The following is a 16,162-nucleotide window of genomic DNA, read 5'->3' as shown; positions in this document are numbered from 1 at the left end:
GGCACCGCCTGGGCCGCCTTCCCCAACCAGAGCGCCAACGACACGGGGCCGTACCGGGCCAAAAACGCCACCTCCATCCTCATCGCCATCGTCATCACCGCGCTCTACTCCGTGGTGTGCGTCGTGGGGCTCCTGGGCAACATCTTGGTCATGTACGGCATCGTCAGGTGAGAGCGGGGCACCCCGGCCGCCCCGGGGGGACGCGCTGCGCAGGACCCATGGCCCGCCGTCGCCGCCTGCCCTGCCTTCGCACCGGGGAGGGTGCGAGGAGGGTGCGCGAGAGCGTGGGGGGCTGGGTGGGGACTGGGCTAACTGTGCGGGCCGGGGTGAGCGTGCGCTAGGAGCGAGCGTGCACTGCGTGCAAGGTGGCAGCAGGAGCGAGTGTGCACCGAGGATGAGCGTGCACAGGGTGGGTGTGCACTGCGTGCAAGGTAGCAGCAGGAGCGAGCGTGCACCGAGGGTGAATGTGCACCAGCTGCAAGACAGCAGCAGGAGCGAGTGTGCAGCAGGAGTGAGTGTGCACCGAGGGTGAGTGTGCACCGGGGATGAGTGTGCGCCATGTGCGAGACTGCAGCAGAGAGAGGGTGGCTGCGCCCCGGGCGCTTGCAAGYGAGGGGTTGAGCCGCCGCACAGGTAGCCCTGAGCTGGGTGTGCGCGGAGGGGACCACGTGTGACATGTGTGTGAACGGTGTGCATGGGAGCACACGCGTGTGTTGGGGGGGCTGTCCGGGTGAGARGAAAAGCTGCGTGTCTGTCTGAGGCTAAAACCTCAGAAAAAAAGAAAAAAAMCACATACACATGAGGCAGCGCAGGTGGGGTGTGCGTGGGAGCCAGTGTTTGTGGGTGGGTGCTGGCCAGAGGGAAGCGGGGGCTCGCACCGCCCCAAACGCCACGGATGCCCCGGCACCGGGTGAGCCGGGCACGGGGAGCCGCTGCGCTGGTCATGCTGTGGTTTGGAGAAGCCGGTGGGTTTAGGCTGGCAGGAATCGCTCCGGCCAGGATGCTCTGCACCGCGGTGCCCGAGCGCTAAACCCGGGCACAAACAAATGCCACCGGTAATAGATGCTCCGTTAGCCCAGAGGCTTCTGAGTCACCGCTTCCAAGTGTCCGGCTGGGAGAGGTCCCGGTGGGGTGACTGCAGCGTGCCTCGCTCTGTCACCGGGACCCGATGGTCTCCGACAGCAAATTACTGAATCCCGTCGGATTCGTGGCAGCAGCTCCCCCGCAGCCGGCTGACTCCAGCTTTTCCGTAACAAAGAGCAGGAACCGGCATAGCCTGGCCCCAGCTTGCGGCTCAGCCGGAGGCACAGCCCGGTGGCACCCGGGGCCATCCCTGTCCCCCCCGGCGCGAGGTACCAGCTGCTCCGGTGAGCGGCAGAAACCAGATCCCGGAGGCACTGGGACAGGTCCTCAGCTGCTGGAAGTGCCGGAGCCGCGGATTTCCCCGGGCAGGGAAAAGCTGCTGAATCTCTCCCACCGCTGTAAGCGACAGGAGCCGAATCCCCCTGTTGCGGCACACCAAGCCCAGTGGGACGCTGCATTAGGCAGCCCGGAGTTCCCGCCGGGAACCATCTCACGGCAGGGTGCTGGGGAGCGTGTTCTTCCCACGCCGGCGCTTCCCGCGCTCCTCCTGCTTCCAACTGCAGCCCTGGCTCAGATGCAAAATTCCCTGCCCGTACAAACAGCCCCTTTATCCAAGAGGAGATGCCAAGGGCCGGATCCGGCTGCCTTTACTCCATCATCAGCCTCCCAGCAGTGCATGGGTGGGGGGGGCAACCACCTTTGGGTGTCCGGCACCCACCCAGAGCCAAAGCCCCTGTGGGAAATTCACCCTTAAACTCTCGGGGCTGGACCGTGAAGCACGGAGACCCGGGGTTTCAGTGGGATCCCCAATCCCAGATCCCCCTGGCAAGCAGGTCCAAGTTTATCCTGCTGGGGCAAGACGGGATCATTGGGGATAATACGGCCGAGCCTTGCCAGCGCCTGCAGCCAGGGCTGGCGGCTCCCCTGAAACCGGCTCGGGGGGGATTTAGGGCAAACCCTGCGAATCGCCCATTGCGGCCGTTCTCACCTCCCTCCCCGCCGGCGCTTTCAGCACACAGCAACCGTCACGCGAGGTCAGGGCGGCCCGGCCCCGCCGCTGCGAGAAATAAATGCCGCGACTCGCTTGGGAGAAGTAAAACGCAGCCTGAAACACGCTCCGGGAGCTGCACCAGCGCCGCCCGGCTCGGCGGAGCCTCCGCTTCCTGCGGGCTCCCCAGCGGCTCCCTGTTCAGCATGTGGTTCCCTGGGGAGTTTTCCCACCCGGGATCAGTTTTGCAACGGGGGACTTTTTGCTCGAGGGATGCGCGATGCGCTGACCCTACCCCACCGCTGGCGGGGATTTTTGCATCRGCTCGAAGGAGCTTTGAAATCAGCCCTGGACGGAAAAAGCAAATTGAAGGACTTGTTCCAGAGCAATCCGCCACGCACCGTGCCCCGGTGAAGGATGCGTTATTAGACCCCCGCCAGCCGGTTCTGCACAGCAAGAGGAGGGGAGGCATTTTTCAAAAGGAGGCTTTAATGTGCCAGCAACATCCTCCTTCATTTAACTCGCCRAGTAACCTAATTGCTACCCATCCTTTACACAGCCGGAATCTTTCTATAGCATCCGCATCCACGTACAGCTCCCATCACCATGGTTTCTAGCCATGAACGATCGCCTCCCCTCCGGGCCCCTGCGACGGCGGCGGGGAGGAGGGGGCTGCGAACGCTTTGCAAAGCCGAACGCCTGCCTTCGGGCGCTTACGTGAGCGAGCCCGGGTGGAGTTTCCCAGGCGCCTGTGGGCAGAGGGACCCCCTCGCTCTTGCCCCCCCCCRGGCCGCCTGCGCGCGCCGGGCTCCCGAAAAGCGGCTGCAGCCTCTAGCGCGCCAGGGATGCGACCTCCCGAAGTCAGAAGCAGGAGGGCTCAAAAGCCCTTGGCTACCGTTCTGCTCTCCGCTGCGGGGGTATGAGGACGGTGCAATTCGCTACACGAGTGGAGCTGCTCCCAAGCAGCAGGGTTTAGCCAGAGCTTCCCCAGGAGATAGCTGCGTCCGCGCAGGGTAGGGCTGGAAAGCGGGATCGGAGGCACAGCTCCGACTCAGAGCTCTCCACCGGGGAGCCGTGCGGGGGCTGTTCGCCCGGTGCCCCTGGGGACACCTCCCGCGGCCTGGGGACCCACGGCGGAGCTCAGGGACCCCGGGGGACACGGCGGGTTAAGGATGCTGCAGAGGCCATCAGCTCCGAGCGGTGCCTGCAGGCTGGCGAAAGGGTAGGAGCCGGGTCCCTGCCGACAGGTTGGGCAGCGACGGTGAAATCCTGCCCGGGAGCCCAGCTCCCGCCTGCTGGGACAGGCTGTGCCATGAGCAACCCTTGAGAATGACCCAAAAACCTCAAATCCGGTGGCCCATCACTGCTCTTGCTGCCGCTCAGCGCCTCCGTCCGTGCCCGGGGAGGGGGCGGAGGGGCTACAGCCCCCGGCACAGCTGGCAGCGGCTCGCAGAAACGCTTACCCAGCGCTGCCGGTTTCGCCCGGCGGAGCACGGCCTGAATCGCGGATTTTTCCACTTTACTCCCAGCAGCGGAGGAAAAAAAGCAAAGATCAAAGAATTGTAAATTCTACCCGAAATGACTCTTTTTAATCCCTTGCCTGAAACCTGAACATAACAAAAATTCGCAAGGTTTTGGTTTAACCCAGAACRAAAGTTTTCTAAAAGACGTGTTCGACCCCATTTGCCAGCCGCCGCCTCCTCGGGGCGGGAGACCTCCTCGCCGGGCTCCGGCGAGACCTGACCCCTCCGAGCAGCCAGGGCAGAGCAAAGGATAAAGTCAAGGTGCTGGATGCTACTCGGAGCAGGAGACCATCGGCACCAGATGGGAGCAAAGTCTTGTCGAGCCCAGGATCCTCCTTCCTACAGCAACACGGTCTCCAAGCCGGGGCTGGCAGAGCAATAACCCCCCGAGACGGGAGCTATTTACCCACCCTGCTCCCCCCAATTTATTGCGCATACCCCGACGCACACAGTCTATGAGCTGAGGCCGATATATTTTCATCCAGCAGCCGGCAGGTTAATTCCCCCTGCGTGCCGGGGCTGGATTCRCCCTGGGGTACCCCCCAACGCGATCAGCCGCCCCGTCTAGGGCTGAACCCCCTGTTGCCGGCCACGGGGATGCTCCCAGCAGGTTTATCCATGCAAAGAGATGTTTGTGCTCCAGCTGACGCTCCTGTTAATTCATTAGGGGGCAGGCAAAGCTCGGGGCTGCCGAGGATGCTCGGGGCTGCCGAGGACACTCGGAGCTGCTGAGGATGCTCGGAGCTGCTGAGGACGCTCAGAGCAGTGGGACTCGCTGGAAGGGAATGCGTGGGAAGGAGTTAAGCCAGAGCCCAGCAAACAACCTGGAGGGCTGCTGCTGGGCCAGCCCAGCTCGACCCCAACGTGCTCCGCTTGGGGAGGACCAGGGACCCCCCAGCAGCAGCAGGGACAGGCCAAGGGCAAAAAAACCCTCACATTAAAAAGAAAAAAAAGAAAAAGTGGCAAAATTCCTTGCATTAAACTGTTTGCATCCCACTACCCTCCCAGCTCTGTAGGTCTCCAGCTGTAAAACTCAGGCAGGAGATTTAGGGATCTCAGTTCTGCCAGCACCTGCAAGTTGCAGATTCCCTTCAAATGCCCCGGGACAGGAGTCCGGAGCTGAGGACAAAGCGGGAGGTTTATTGCAAATTCAAAGAGGTGCATTAGGTTTGCAAAAACCTCTCCTTCACATGGGGGGGGGGGGGAAAACCCAAACCCATGGGCTAGCTGGTCTGGCCGCATCTAGCGGTTCGGGCACCGTGTCCGGGGCACTGCCTCGTGCAAAGGGAAGGAGGAGGTTTCGGTGGTCGCGGCACCCAGCAGCAGGGAATCGGGGCTCCTCGTTTCTCCTTCCYGGGCCGGGCTCTGCCTGGCGAGCCAGGCTTCCCCAAAAGGCTCTTGCAAAGGAGCTCCAGGCTGGCTCATTGCGCTACTTCCAGATGGCCTGTTTCCGGGGCTAATCGATCCAAGGCTGCAAGTAAACTTGATAGGGAAGCAGGCTAGATAATCACGATTTACTGGGTGGAAAATCAGATAAAGGCGGTTTCGGGGAGGTAAAGGGCATTGTGCAGCTGATTCAGGGAAATGGAGTCAATCAATTTAATTGGAAAAAGAGACTTCTCTGAAAAAAATCTCTTCAGATTTCCTTTGAACTCTGAGTAAAGGCAGCTGCAGGAATGAATAACATCTCCCTGGTCAGGGAACGGATTACGGCCTTGAGAGGGCCTGAGATTTATTCTACAGGCTCCCGATCAGGGTYCCAGCTCAGCAGAGCACTTTGGCATGTGTTTGAGTGTGACCCAGTCACCGCGATGGACACACGTGAACCGACCCCCAACCATGTGTAACGGTTTCCCCTCTCTGCCACCCCCCAGGTACACCAAGATGAAAACAGCTACCAACATCTACATCTTCAACCTGGCCCTGGCAGACGCGCTGGCCACCAGCACGCTGCCCTTCCAGAGCGCCAAGTACCTGATGGAGACTTGGCCCTTCGGGGAGCTGCTCTGCAAAGTTGTGCTCTCCATCGACTACTACAACATGTTCACCAGCATCTTCACCCTCACCATGATGAGCGTGGACCGCTACATCGCTGTGTGCCACCCAGTCAAGGCCCTGGATTTCCGCACACCGGCCAAGGCCAAGATCATCAACGTGTGCATCTGGGTGCTCTCCTCCATCATCGGGGTGCCCATCATGGTCATGGCGGTCACCAAGTCAAAAGGCAAGTGGCTGCTGGGGAAGGGTCCCCATCCGTCCATCCCGGGGGTGATGCCTTGACCTGACCCTCCAGGCAAATCAAAGCCGCCTGGTCCTGGACCAGGTTTGGAGTCCAGTGATGGGCACCCCTCCACGTGACTGTGGGCAAGTCCTGCCAAGTAAAAATCATCACAGTGTTATTTTTTTAAGAGAGCTTCCTAGTATTCGCTCTGTTTTAATCCCTCTTTGATCATCTTCTCTCCTGCAGATGGGATGGTGCTATGCACACTCCAGTTTCCTGATCCTCCCATCTACTGGGACACCGTGACCAAGATCTGTGTCTTCATCTTCGCCTTCATGGTCCCTATCTTGGTCATCACCATCTGCTATGGGCTCATGATCCTTCGCCTGAAGAGCGTCCGCCTCCTCTCAGGCTCCAAGGAGAAAGACCGCAACTTGCGACGCATCACACGCATGGTGCTGGTGGTCGTGGCAGCCTTCATCATCTGCTGGACGCCGATCCACATCTTCGTCATCGTCTGGACCTTGGTGGACATAGACAAGAAGAACCCCTACGTGGTGGCCAGCTTGCATTTCTGCATCGCTTTGGGTTACACCAACAGCAGCCTCAACCCTGTCCTTTATGCTTTCCTGGATGAAAACTTCAAGAGGTGTTTCCGAGAGTTTTGCCTGCCTTTCCGGGCCCGGATGGAACAAAACAGCTTCTCCCGAGCCAGAAGCACCACACGGGAGCGGGTGTCCACCTGCACCCCGTCCGAAGCCCTCAACAAGCCGGCATGACTAGACGTGGAAAGCCACCAGCAGGGCTGCCGGAGCCGGAGAGGGGACAACCTGCACTCGGAAGTGACTCAGGTCACCACCACAGACCTCTAGCGGAGCCGGCGTGGGGAGCGGTGGCACGGGAACTGCTCGATAACGCCGGTATTTTAATTTAGACTGAAAACGAGTGACTGCAAAGACCTTTTTTTTCCCCCAGAGCATCTGGGACGGTGGGAAATCGGGACTCACGGAGCAACGAGGAGAAAGGACTCAAACCAGAACCAACCTGACCGTGCGGAGCCAGGACACTCATGGCAGGACCCCAGCTCCTCTGCTGCTGCTCCCGGGGAAAGCTGGCAGCCCAGTTGCCCCCTGGCCAGAGCTGTCTCCGAACACGTAGCTAACGGCAAAGCCCAAACAGCCTTTGATGCCCTGATTGCAAACTGCAAAGCCGTCTCCACCGCGCGCGCTCGATATTTAGGATGTCCTTCTGGCATCACCACGCGGTGGGAACAGCCRAGGGCAAAACCCAGCATCCCGATGGCCCCGGTGCCGGGGCTGCTGCAACCCGCTCAGGTGCCGCTGCCGGATCTGGTGCAAACGCCCCGGTGCAAAGCGCTCAGCCGCTGCTGGCTCTTGCGACCCGTCCGCAAAACCGGCTCGAGAGGCAGCGCCCATCCGGCGGGACCTGGCTCGATCCTGCCTCTCCCCGCGCAGACGYCCTCGCACGAGGCGGCGCTGAGCCGAGGGGCTCGACCGTCTCGCCTTCCCCGTGGGCCGTGCCGGCGCCGCAGCCCGTCGYGAGAGGGGACACCAGCCGCCCCGGCTCTCCCTCCTTCCCCTTCGGAGCCGCGTCCCAACGAACTGCTGGCGATCAGGCAGAGAAAATGATGTTGCTTAATAGACGCTGCTGCTTCAGAGCTCCGGATCCCTATTAGAAAYCTTCCTGGAGTCCGTCAAACCAGTCCCAGTCCCCAAGGACAGCTTTGCGCTGCCGATATTATCGCTGCATTATTTAGAGCTCTCTAAGGGCAGCTTCTGCGCAGCCACAAAAATACAGATACCCCCAGGGTGCAGGTGGGGGGGTGAAGCAGAGCGTGTCCCCGGCTCATCCGCCGTCCCCTGGGGCCGGGCACTGAGGCCAAATTCCGCAAGCCTGGCACCGGCCCTGCGGCCAGCGGGGTCCATCTGCGTTAGCGGGGCGGCTTTGCGGGAGAGGAGCTGACACCCCGTGGGACAGCGATGCAAATTCACCTCCGCGGTCCGTCCGTGGGACCCCAGAGTCACCTGTTGCTCCTGAAAAAACACACTCAACCCATCCAGCATCCCCCGGCCATTCCTCTTTTACACTCGAACCCAAAATCCAGAGTGCTCTGCACACGGGAATAATCATTACAGTAATAATTCACGCTCAGAGACGGGAATCCCGGCAGCACCGTCGCTTAACCCAGCCGGGAAACCCCGCAAAGCTGCCGGCCCCTCGTGGCCGCAGGGATGGCCTGAGAGCCCGGCCGGTGCCCAGCGGTTGCTCCGCGGCTCTCGRCGAGGAGCCGGGTGCCGGAGGCTCTCCCGTCCTCTCCCACCCATCTCCGAAGATATCCGAGGTGCGGGAGCCGGCGTGCGGCTCGGGCGCTCGCGGAGCAGCCCAGCCCCTCGCCTCCCCCAAGGGCGGAGAGCGGAGAAAATGGTAAAATAACAAATGTACGGAGCTGGCGGAGGTCGGGACTCGGAGGGTGGCTAAAAAGTACAGGGCGGGTAGGATATAGCAACGGGTGACACAGACACGCTCAGATTTTCCTGGCAGAGAGGTCTGGAAGAGCCAGAAGAAATAAGGTTTTTTTTCTTGGGAAAAGATGGGAAGCAATATATTTAAAGAAAATGACCGTCGCCTCGTGATCCCGCAGCTGGGGACCGAAGCGGCGCCAGCTCCGTCCGTGCCGCGAGGGCAGAGGCTTCGTGCTCAGCGCTGCTCCAGCTCGACCCAACGTCTTCCCAAGCAACCTGCTTGAGGGGCGAGCTTCCCCCAGGAGCCGCTGGCCGGGGGGGTCTGGAGCGCGTTAGCCGCTGCAGGTTGGGATAACTGAGAACAGATGGGTCCTGCCGACCTTCCGCTCTCTGAATCACCGGCTGCCGCGTCCGGCTCCGAAGTGGCGACCTTGCCTTCCTCTCGCCTCGGCCGCCAGGTCGAGCGGCCCCCGAAAGCCGAGGCTTGCAGACAGCGGTAATGGCTTTTATTGGACAAATTGATGCTGCCGGCGGAAGCAGGCGCGCGGCCGGGTGCACCTGGGGCTCGTGGGCTCGAGCGAGAGGCTGGGTCGCGTCTCTGTTTTTTCCAGCCGCATCAATTTAGGCTAATGAAGGACATATTACCTCTCTCTACGCGCCGTACCTTTCCGCAGCGCTCTGGGCTGCCTGCAGACATCGCGGCCTCGCCGTTGCGAGGGCAGAGCCGGCGAGGCAGCCCGAAGCGATTGCTTTCCTCAAAGGACAAAACGGGGCGAAATCGCTCATTTGGAGCTAAAAAAAAAAAAAAATCGGCTGCCACTGAAGCGCACAAGCAATCTGATACCCCTCGGGATCCCCTTCGGGCGGCTGCAGGATCGGCGCCCGTTGCGGGAATCAGGATGGAAATGCCCGATGCAGAATTCAGGATGCTGCCTGGCGGGATAAATCCCCGCTGCAGTTTGGAGCCGAGAAGGGCCAGGGAGAGCGAAAAGGCACCAGGACCTTGGCGCAGCCGTGCCAGCTCCAGCAAACCTCCGGCGCCGCCGAAAGCCGGGCCGAGGCCAAGCCCAAAAATCAAGACACCTACGGGCAAAGGCAGAGGGTTGTTGAAGTTCAGTTGTTAGCAGCTTGATGCAGCTCTGCCACGTCTTGCAGTTTTATCCTGCCTTAGCAAACGCTTCCTCTGATGCCTCAGCTCCCGCAGTCGTACGGTTGTCACAGCTGCTCTTAATTTAGGTCAGGTTTTGCTGAATAAAAGAAAAGAACGTTCATGGCAAATGACAGATACCACGGTTTTAATAGTACGGACTTTGAGCRTCAACCGACTGCCAATTTCGGTAGCGCCCTGGCGGGCGCCCGAGGRCCAATCCGGCCTCCCCTTCCGAAAAGCAGCTCCTCCAGCCGCCGTTCGGGCTGGGAAACGGGGTGAATCCCTGCAAAGCAAAGAGCCCCGGGAGCTCGCAGGGCCCCGGGACCTGCAGCTGTACCCAACTGCACGTCTCTCTATACATACATATATATATATGTACATCTCTTTCTGTCTATAAACATATGGAACTAAAGTGACGCCCCGTTGACCCAGTGCCCCCTCTGCTAGCCGCCTGCTACTGTGCACGATGGAGCGAGGACTCCTGGCGAATTTGCAAGACGGGTCGGGTCTGCGGGACCCGGCCCTTTTTAAGTGCTTGAGCTCGTATTCCTAGCCCCAGCCCTTGCGACTCCGGGGTTTTGATGGCATTTCTGTATCGGAAACGATGCTTTCTAGAAAAACAAATAATAAAATAGGACACAGTAAAGGGTTTCCAGCTCTCCTCTGCCTCTCGGGCACCAAGCGAGCGCGGTGTGGCTCAGGGCGCGTTTTGGGGGCAGGAGGCTTTACGGCTCGGACGAGGTGATGGCGCTGGGGTCACAAATATCAATACAAGGGGGAAAAATAAATAAGCAAAAAACCCAGAGCGCGGGCAGTCGGAGAGCGGGATGCTCAGCCCAGCCGGGTGAGGGAGGCAGCGGGGTGACGTAGGCAGCGGGGTGACGTTGTCCCCCGCTAACCTGAGCCTGCGCCCACCAGCTGGGAGGGACGTGTGACCCTCCAGGGTTTGCTCCGCTCCCCCAAACTCCTTCCTCTCCAGCCTTGCTCAACAGGGCGAAAAGGGGGAAGAAAGTGGTTTTAATACGGTTTTACGGTTTTAATAACCATCGGTCCCAGCTCCAATTAAAACTGCCAGCGTAAATGAGACAACACGCAAATATTGAGGTGGGCTCATTAAACGCGGAGCTGGAGGCAGGTGGCAGCACCTTCCCGGCCAGCCATCCTGAGGGCGATCCGGTACGGATGGGAACAAGCCTGGATGGAAGGAAACTTGCTTTCGAAGGAAACCGTGGCCAAACACGGGGCTGCCGGAGCTGCGGCGGGAGCAGAGCTGGCCAGTGCCGGGTCCCCCGGCTCGGCGCGGGGAGGCGACCGGCTGCGGGGTCAGCCCGGCGCAGCCGGCTCCGGCTCAGCTCTGCAAGTCTCAAAGCATTAATCTTTCAGCCGGGTTTAAGTGCTTCCCGTTGTCATGCACGACGGCTTCTCGGGGACAGACTGGCCACTGCACCAGGATAAACCAGGGCTCCTCGCTCTCCGAGGGAGGCAGGGCAGCGCTGGCTGATCTCCAAAACCCCACGGGAAAAACCAGGGCAGACAGACTGGCTCTAACCCTGCTCTGAACCGGGGCCCATCCCCACAGGCACTTGCTGCCGTTTTAGCCTCACTGGACAACTGTCCTCAATTGTAAAAATGTAGTAAAAACAGAGCTTTAGCACCGGCTGCCTCTCGGCCGGCAAAACCCAACACGTCCCTGGTGGCCGTCCCTCCCCGTCCTTTAAAAACATCACTTTAGTCTCATGGACCAGCTATGGTCAGAGCCAGGGCAGACAAACAGGGTCCTTCCTCGAGTGGGATTAGATCAACTTTCAAAAACTCTCAGCTATTGGGAAAATCCACCCCTGACCTCTCCGTAATATTTACCCGTTCGTATTTACCCCTTTTGCTCGGGTTATTTTGCAGGCGCCGGCAGTCGAAAGCCTTTGCACTGAATTGGCGGCATTYGAGGCGTCGCTGCTGCAGGTCATCAAGATAGAGTTTTATTTTAACAGCCCAGTCATTCAGCCCAAATTAAATTTGTAATTTAAATGCAAATGAGGATTTAGTGCAAGTGCAACAGAGTGGGGTGCTGGAGCTTGTAACTCTGCTCCCGCTTAATAAGACTTTGGATAYTAAAGTATTTATCACTTCTGCCAGGGCAATTTATGAAGTGTTTTGCGAGTTCCCGAAGACGGGAGGAATCCAGGGCTAACGAGCTATGAGATTAGGCAGGAGCAGATCTACATCCCTTTCCGAGCCACTGAGCAACGCGGTTCGCTGGAGCTCGGGCACCGCCGGGCCGAGGACGCCAGCTTCGACGCCGGCCAAGAGACAGCAGCTCACATGCAGACAGACCGTCCTCCCGTGCAGTCAAAAGATACGTCCACGTAACGTCTTTGCAGCCTAATAACACATCTGCTTTTGCAGGGAACAGTCTTTTTTGATTAATCAACCACATAACTAGCCCTAATGTAACAGGCTTTATTCTTACACATGTGATTAATTACACATCCGCCTGCTTCTTTGTCTGCATCTCGGGTCTAGACCGACTCGGTAATTGCATTATTATGCATATGGAAATGACTCGATCTGCCTTTCCTGGCGGAGGTTCAGGAGACATCTTCTCCCACCCCTTCGCCAGAGGAACCTGCAAATGCGTTCGGGCTCCCAGGCCCAAAGAGACGCTTCTTGACTTGCAATTTGTCATTTAAAACAACAACAAAATAATCCAACATGGATAATTCCTAGGGATTTTTTTTTTCCATATAGCTGGGAGGGGGAAGAGAGCTCCGCACATCACTGTTTTGGCCCAATTCCTGACCCCAAAGACCACCGACGTGCTCCTCTGCCAGCAGCCTTACCCGTACATATATATACACTGGGATATACGGCCAAGATTTTATATTCAGAGTTGGTTTTGGTTTTGTTTTTAATTAAAAAGGTAGCAAGGAGATAATGAGGACAAAGCGGAAGGATAGACTTCAATGCTGCAAGATTCAATGTTAGCATAATAAGGGAGAGCTTTGCTGCCAGAAAGCAACCCTACACTTCCAAAAAAACCCAAAGACTTTGGAATTAACACTCCTGGTGAGTGAGGGGGGCTAGGGGAGACATTGGAGAGAGACCAAGCGCCGCCTCGTTCGTTGGCAATGGTTTCCCCATGCCCCGAGACTGCGGGCATTGGATGCGTCGTCCCATTCGGTGCCTCGGTTTCCCCACATGCCAAGGGGGAACGTGCTGTTCCTTGGCCCCCGGGACCAGCCCTTGTCCCAGCAGGGCTGGCCAGGCGCCCGCAGGAGGCTCTGACAGCGGCGGACGGCACACTCTGCCCAGCTCGAGCCCATCTCCCTGCCCCCTCGAACGCAACAGGCTCCATCGAACCGCGACGCTTTGCACAAAGACGCCTGAGAAAACGCCAGATTTTGCAGCTGTTTCACGCGGCCGGAACAGTGCAAGCGCCAAACTCTCTCCTTCAGCTGGGGATTCATTGTTAAAGACCAACGCAGCCCGACACGCCGCAGAAAGAAGTTTAATTAGTCAATTCCCAAAGCCCAAAGAAAAAAAAAAAATATCTATCTATCTCAAATCACATTGCACTGCCAGCAGGAAACTTTGCAATAATTAAAGCTTCTTTCCTATTTGAGGCAGGAAAGGAGGGTGAGAAAGCACCTCGGCATCTCCCAAACTGCACCAGCTTGAAGACAGATGCAATTCCCCCCCCCTTGCAGGTCCTTCGAGACACTTGCACAGGTAGATGTTTTGCACCCGAAAAAGCAACATATTAAAAACAAAGCAAAGGGGCGGGGGGGGAAAGACACCCTGTTGCTCAAACAACACACAAGTGCTTTCACTCCAGAGGCAGAAGAGCTTCAAGACACACGCGTTCATCCTCCGCGGATGCTGAAAGCCCCAAATCCCACGTTCCGATTATTTTTTGTCTGCAAACCAAGGAAGCGTCTTTACGCACTTGGATAGTCCCGGGTGGGAAGGGGGAGCGCAGGAACCGGCCGAGCAGAGCAGCGGGTGCTGGGACCCCGCGGGGCCCCCCCAAAAGCCACCGGGTCCCCGACGGCCGCCGCCGCCGCCCCCACGCGCGGAGCCGACAGCGCCGGGCCGCGTTAATGAGACGTTTCCCTTTCCTCAATTAAGCTGTTTGCCTTCCCCCCACCCTCTTCCCCCTCGGCGGGGCTTTATCCTCCCCCCCGCTCCGAGCACTTCCCATTCAAGTGTCACTGCGGCTCCCCAGACAAAGGGAGCTGATTCACGCCCGCCGCTCGTTCTCAGCTCCCCATTGTTCGCGCTATTGTTCTCCCCGTCCTTGTTTTCCCCTCTCGCTTGAAAAGCCTCCTCGCTTTCGAAACTGTCAGGCGGCATCTTTAGTTGCGAAGGGGATGTTTTCCCCCTTTTAGGAGCAAGGCCGGTGGGTGGGGGGAGGTTTTAGGGGGAAAAATCGCGGTTTTTCTCCCCGCGTCCTTGGCTCTGCCCCGGGGGTTTCTCCGCCTGGGCCCAGCGCGGCTGGAGAGCCGGGAAGCGCTCCCGAAAGCCGAGGGGGGACCGAGGGGGGACCAGCTGGAAGGGACACACGGACCCGTGGCTGAGGGGCCGGGGAGAGGATTTGCTCTTTCCCCACGTTGGAGGGGATCGATCGTTCCCAGGAAACGGCGACCGGGAAGGTTTTCACAACTTGCCAGCAGACGAGTCGATACGGGATTAAGGAGCGAGAGACCTTCGCCAGCACCGAGGAAATGAGGGAAAAAGCCCACGTGGCACAAGGGATGAGAAACCCTCTCCCCTCCCTGAGTTGAGCAGGTCCAGGCTCCTTTGGGAAAAGCCTCCTCAGATACCACCTTTGCCCACCACAAGAGCTTTTTTGGGTTCGGTTTTGCACCATGAAACACTTCCCACAGGGAGGATGAGGAGGGTCTGGGAACAGCTCGTTCCCTGTCTCCTACGTGCTGAAAGCAATGACTGAGGGGGCGCAAGCCTGCGGTTGGGTCTTGCTGGGAAAAAGACCGAGCATGCGGCACCTCGGCTCGGCTGGGGTGTCCCGGGGCCGCGGCTGCCCCAAACACACCCCGTCTGTGCAAGTCCTTCGGGTCAGGCGCAGAGATTCGGGGCGCCCAGCAGCCAGGAACAGGGTGAGCTCAAGCCCTTACACCAAGGCGAGTTTTGTCCTTCCTAAAAACGTTTTCCACGGGGCCTGGAACAGGCCATTTACAGGCTCTATTCCTTACCCTTTCTGGGAGGGTTTCACACAACCTAAGACCTGCACCAAAGCCCTCCAGCTCCCCAAGCCCAGACCGAAGCCCTGGATTTACCAGCAATTTAGCCCACCTGGATCTAACCCCAAACCCCAGCACTGCCAGGGCCGGAGAGGTCTCCCACCCGAGCCCCGCTGAGCAAAGAGCCGCTCTCCGCAGGGGCCGGCAGATATTCCTGCAGCCCGAGCAGCCGGCACGGCTTGTCAGCATCGCCCCATCTCTGCAACGCYGGAGGATTCCCATGTCTCCCTTTATTAAATCTCTCTGAGCTTATTAGCTATAAATAGATCGGCGATGTTTAAAGTGAGGCGCACGGACACGCACACAGACGTACATCAAAAAAGGGAACAGCCTAAATAGGACTTTTTGTGGAGGCCAACGCAGCCATCTATGTCACTGCGGCATTAATGGGCTCGGAGAAAGGTTTGCAAAGCAAGTGCGGGGTGGCTTGGGGTTCCCCCCCGAAGGGATATAAAAATAACAACGCTGTTTTTGGAAACGAGACATTAACATTTCCATGAGCTTGTCCCCGGGAATCAGACCCAAGACGACGAGCAATTTTCCCGCCAGGTATCCAGCGCTCCCAGGGCGGCATTCGCACGTGCTCGCTGGTGGCTCAGCCCGTGCTAATGACGGCGAATTAGGGGGAAGGGCAAGGAAACASGCTCCACGGGTCCACATCTTAACTTCACAGTTACATGAAAGAAAAACGAGGCACTGTCCAACCCCGAATCCCCTGCCGAAGGCTCGTTAAGAAAGCTGCTCCTGAACTAATTAGGAGTGAACAGATACCAGCAGACAGAGGCTCTGCAAGCTCCGGCCCTGCCAGGATGCAATCGATTAGCGCCAGCGCTCCGGCCGGAGCAGAAATTTGCTCTGTCGGTGCCTCTTGCTGCACCGGAGCAGACAGAAACCTCCCGCCCAGCACATCCGGAGGGGACCAGGGCCGTCCCTGCGGAGCAGCACCGGAGCGGCGTGCGGCAATGCACCCTGTTCAAACCCAGCCCTGGCAAGCCCGGGAGCCTGGCTGCGATGCCAGCGAAGGGGAAGTAGTTAGGAAAACCACCGGATTCATACAAGGCCTCATGTCCTCTCCCGACAGAGAGGGATGGTGGAAACAGCCCGCAGCCACCCTCCAAAATCCCCCGAGCCCAATCCTGCCTGGCCCCCGCCAAGATTCGCCCCTTGCTCCCAGCGCCCGGGAGCAGCTTTCACACAGGAGCCAGCACTGATCTTTTGCCCCCTTCCTGCCCCAATTCCACCCAAATTGGCGGTGCAAACCTGTTTCCGAAGCTGGCAGAGAGAYGGAGGCAGGAGCTAACGGGGGAGGTATGTGCAGCACCCTGGTGCTCTAACGCGGTGATTAATTTGGGGGTGACGAAGGAGCAAACATAACCAAGGAGTCTTGGCTCAGCCCCATGACCGAATTTTAAAAAATGACCACTTCAGGAGAGGAATTAACCAATCCCCACAATTT

The 16,162-nt window shown here is 58.7% G+C and overlaps 1 protein-coding gene across 2 annotated transcripts; it reads left to right on the top strand.

Annotated features, from left to right (window-relative positions):
- The first annotated feature begins 89 nt into the window (after positions 1-89).
- OPRD1 (opioid receptor delta 1) lies at positions 90-6,625 on the top strand. 2 transcript variants are annotated; one of them, XM_026076320.1, is made up of 3 exons: positions 90-167; positions 5,469-5,818; positions 6,062-6,625. In XM_026076320.1, the coding sequence occupies exons 1-3, from the start codon at positions 151-153 to the stop codon at positions 6,592-6,594; spliced, it is 900 nt and encodes a 299-aa protein (XP_025932105.1). In that variant the 5' UTR covers positions 90-150; the 3' UTR covers positions 6,595-6,625. The 2 variants fall into 2 exon arrangements, with proteins under 2 accessions (XP_025932105.1, XP_025932106.1); XM_026076321.1 differs by having other exon boundaries at positions 136-152; positions 6,062-6,594.
- Positions 6,626-16,162: the final 9,537 nt, after the last annotated feature.

This window comes from Apteryx rowi, unplaced genomic scaffold, assembly GCF_003343035.1.
Source record: "Apteryx rowi isolate R43461 unplaced genomic scaffold, aptRow1 scaffold_43, whole genome shotgun sequence".
Lineage (NCBI taxonomy): Eukaryota > Metazoa > Chordata > Aves > Apterygiformes > Apterygidae > Apteryx > Apteryx rowi.
Note: the sequence above shows the minus strand (reverse complement) of the source record. Positions and strands in the feature narration are given on the sequence as shown.

Bases quoted from the DNA above. Each gene is read 5' to 3' on its own strand.
- OPRD1 (XM_026076320.1), top strand. The intron at 5,819-6,061 runs GCAAGTGGCTGC...TCTCTCCTGCAG, and splicing joins GGCGGTCACCAAGTCAAAAG to ATGGGATGGTGCTATGCACA.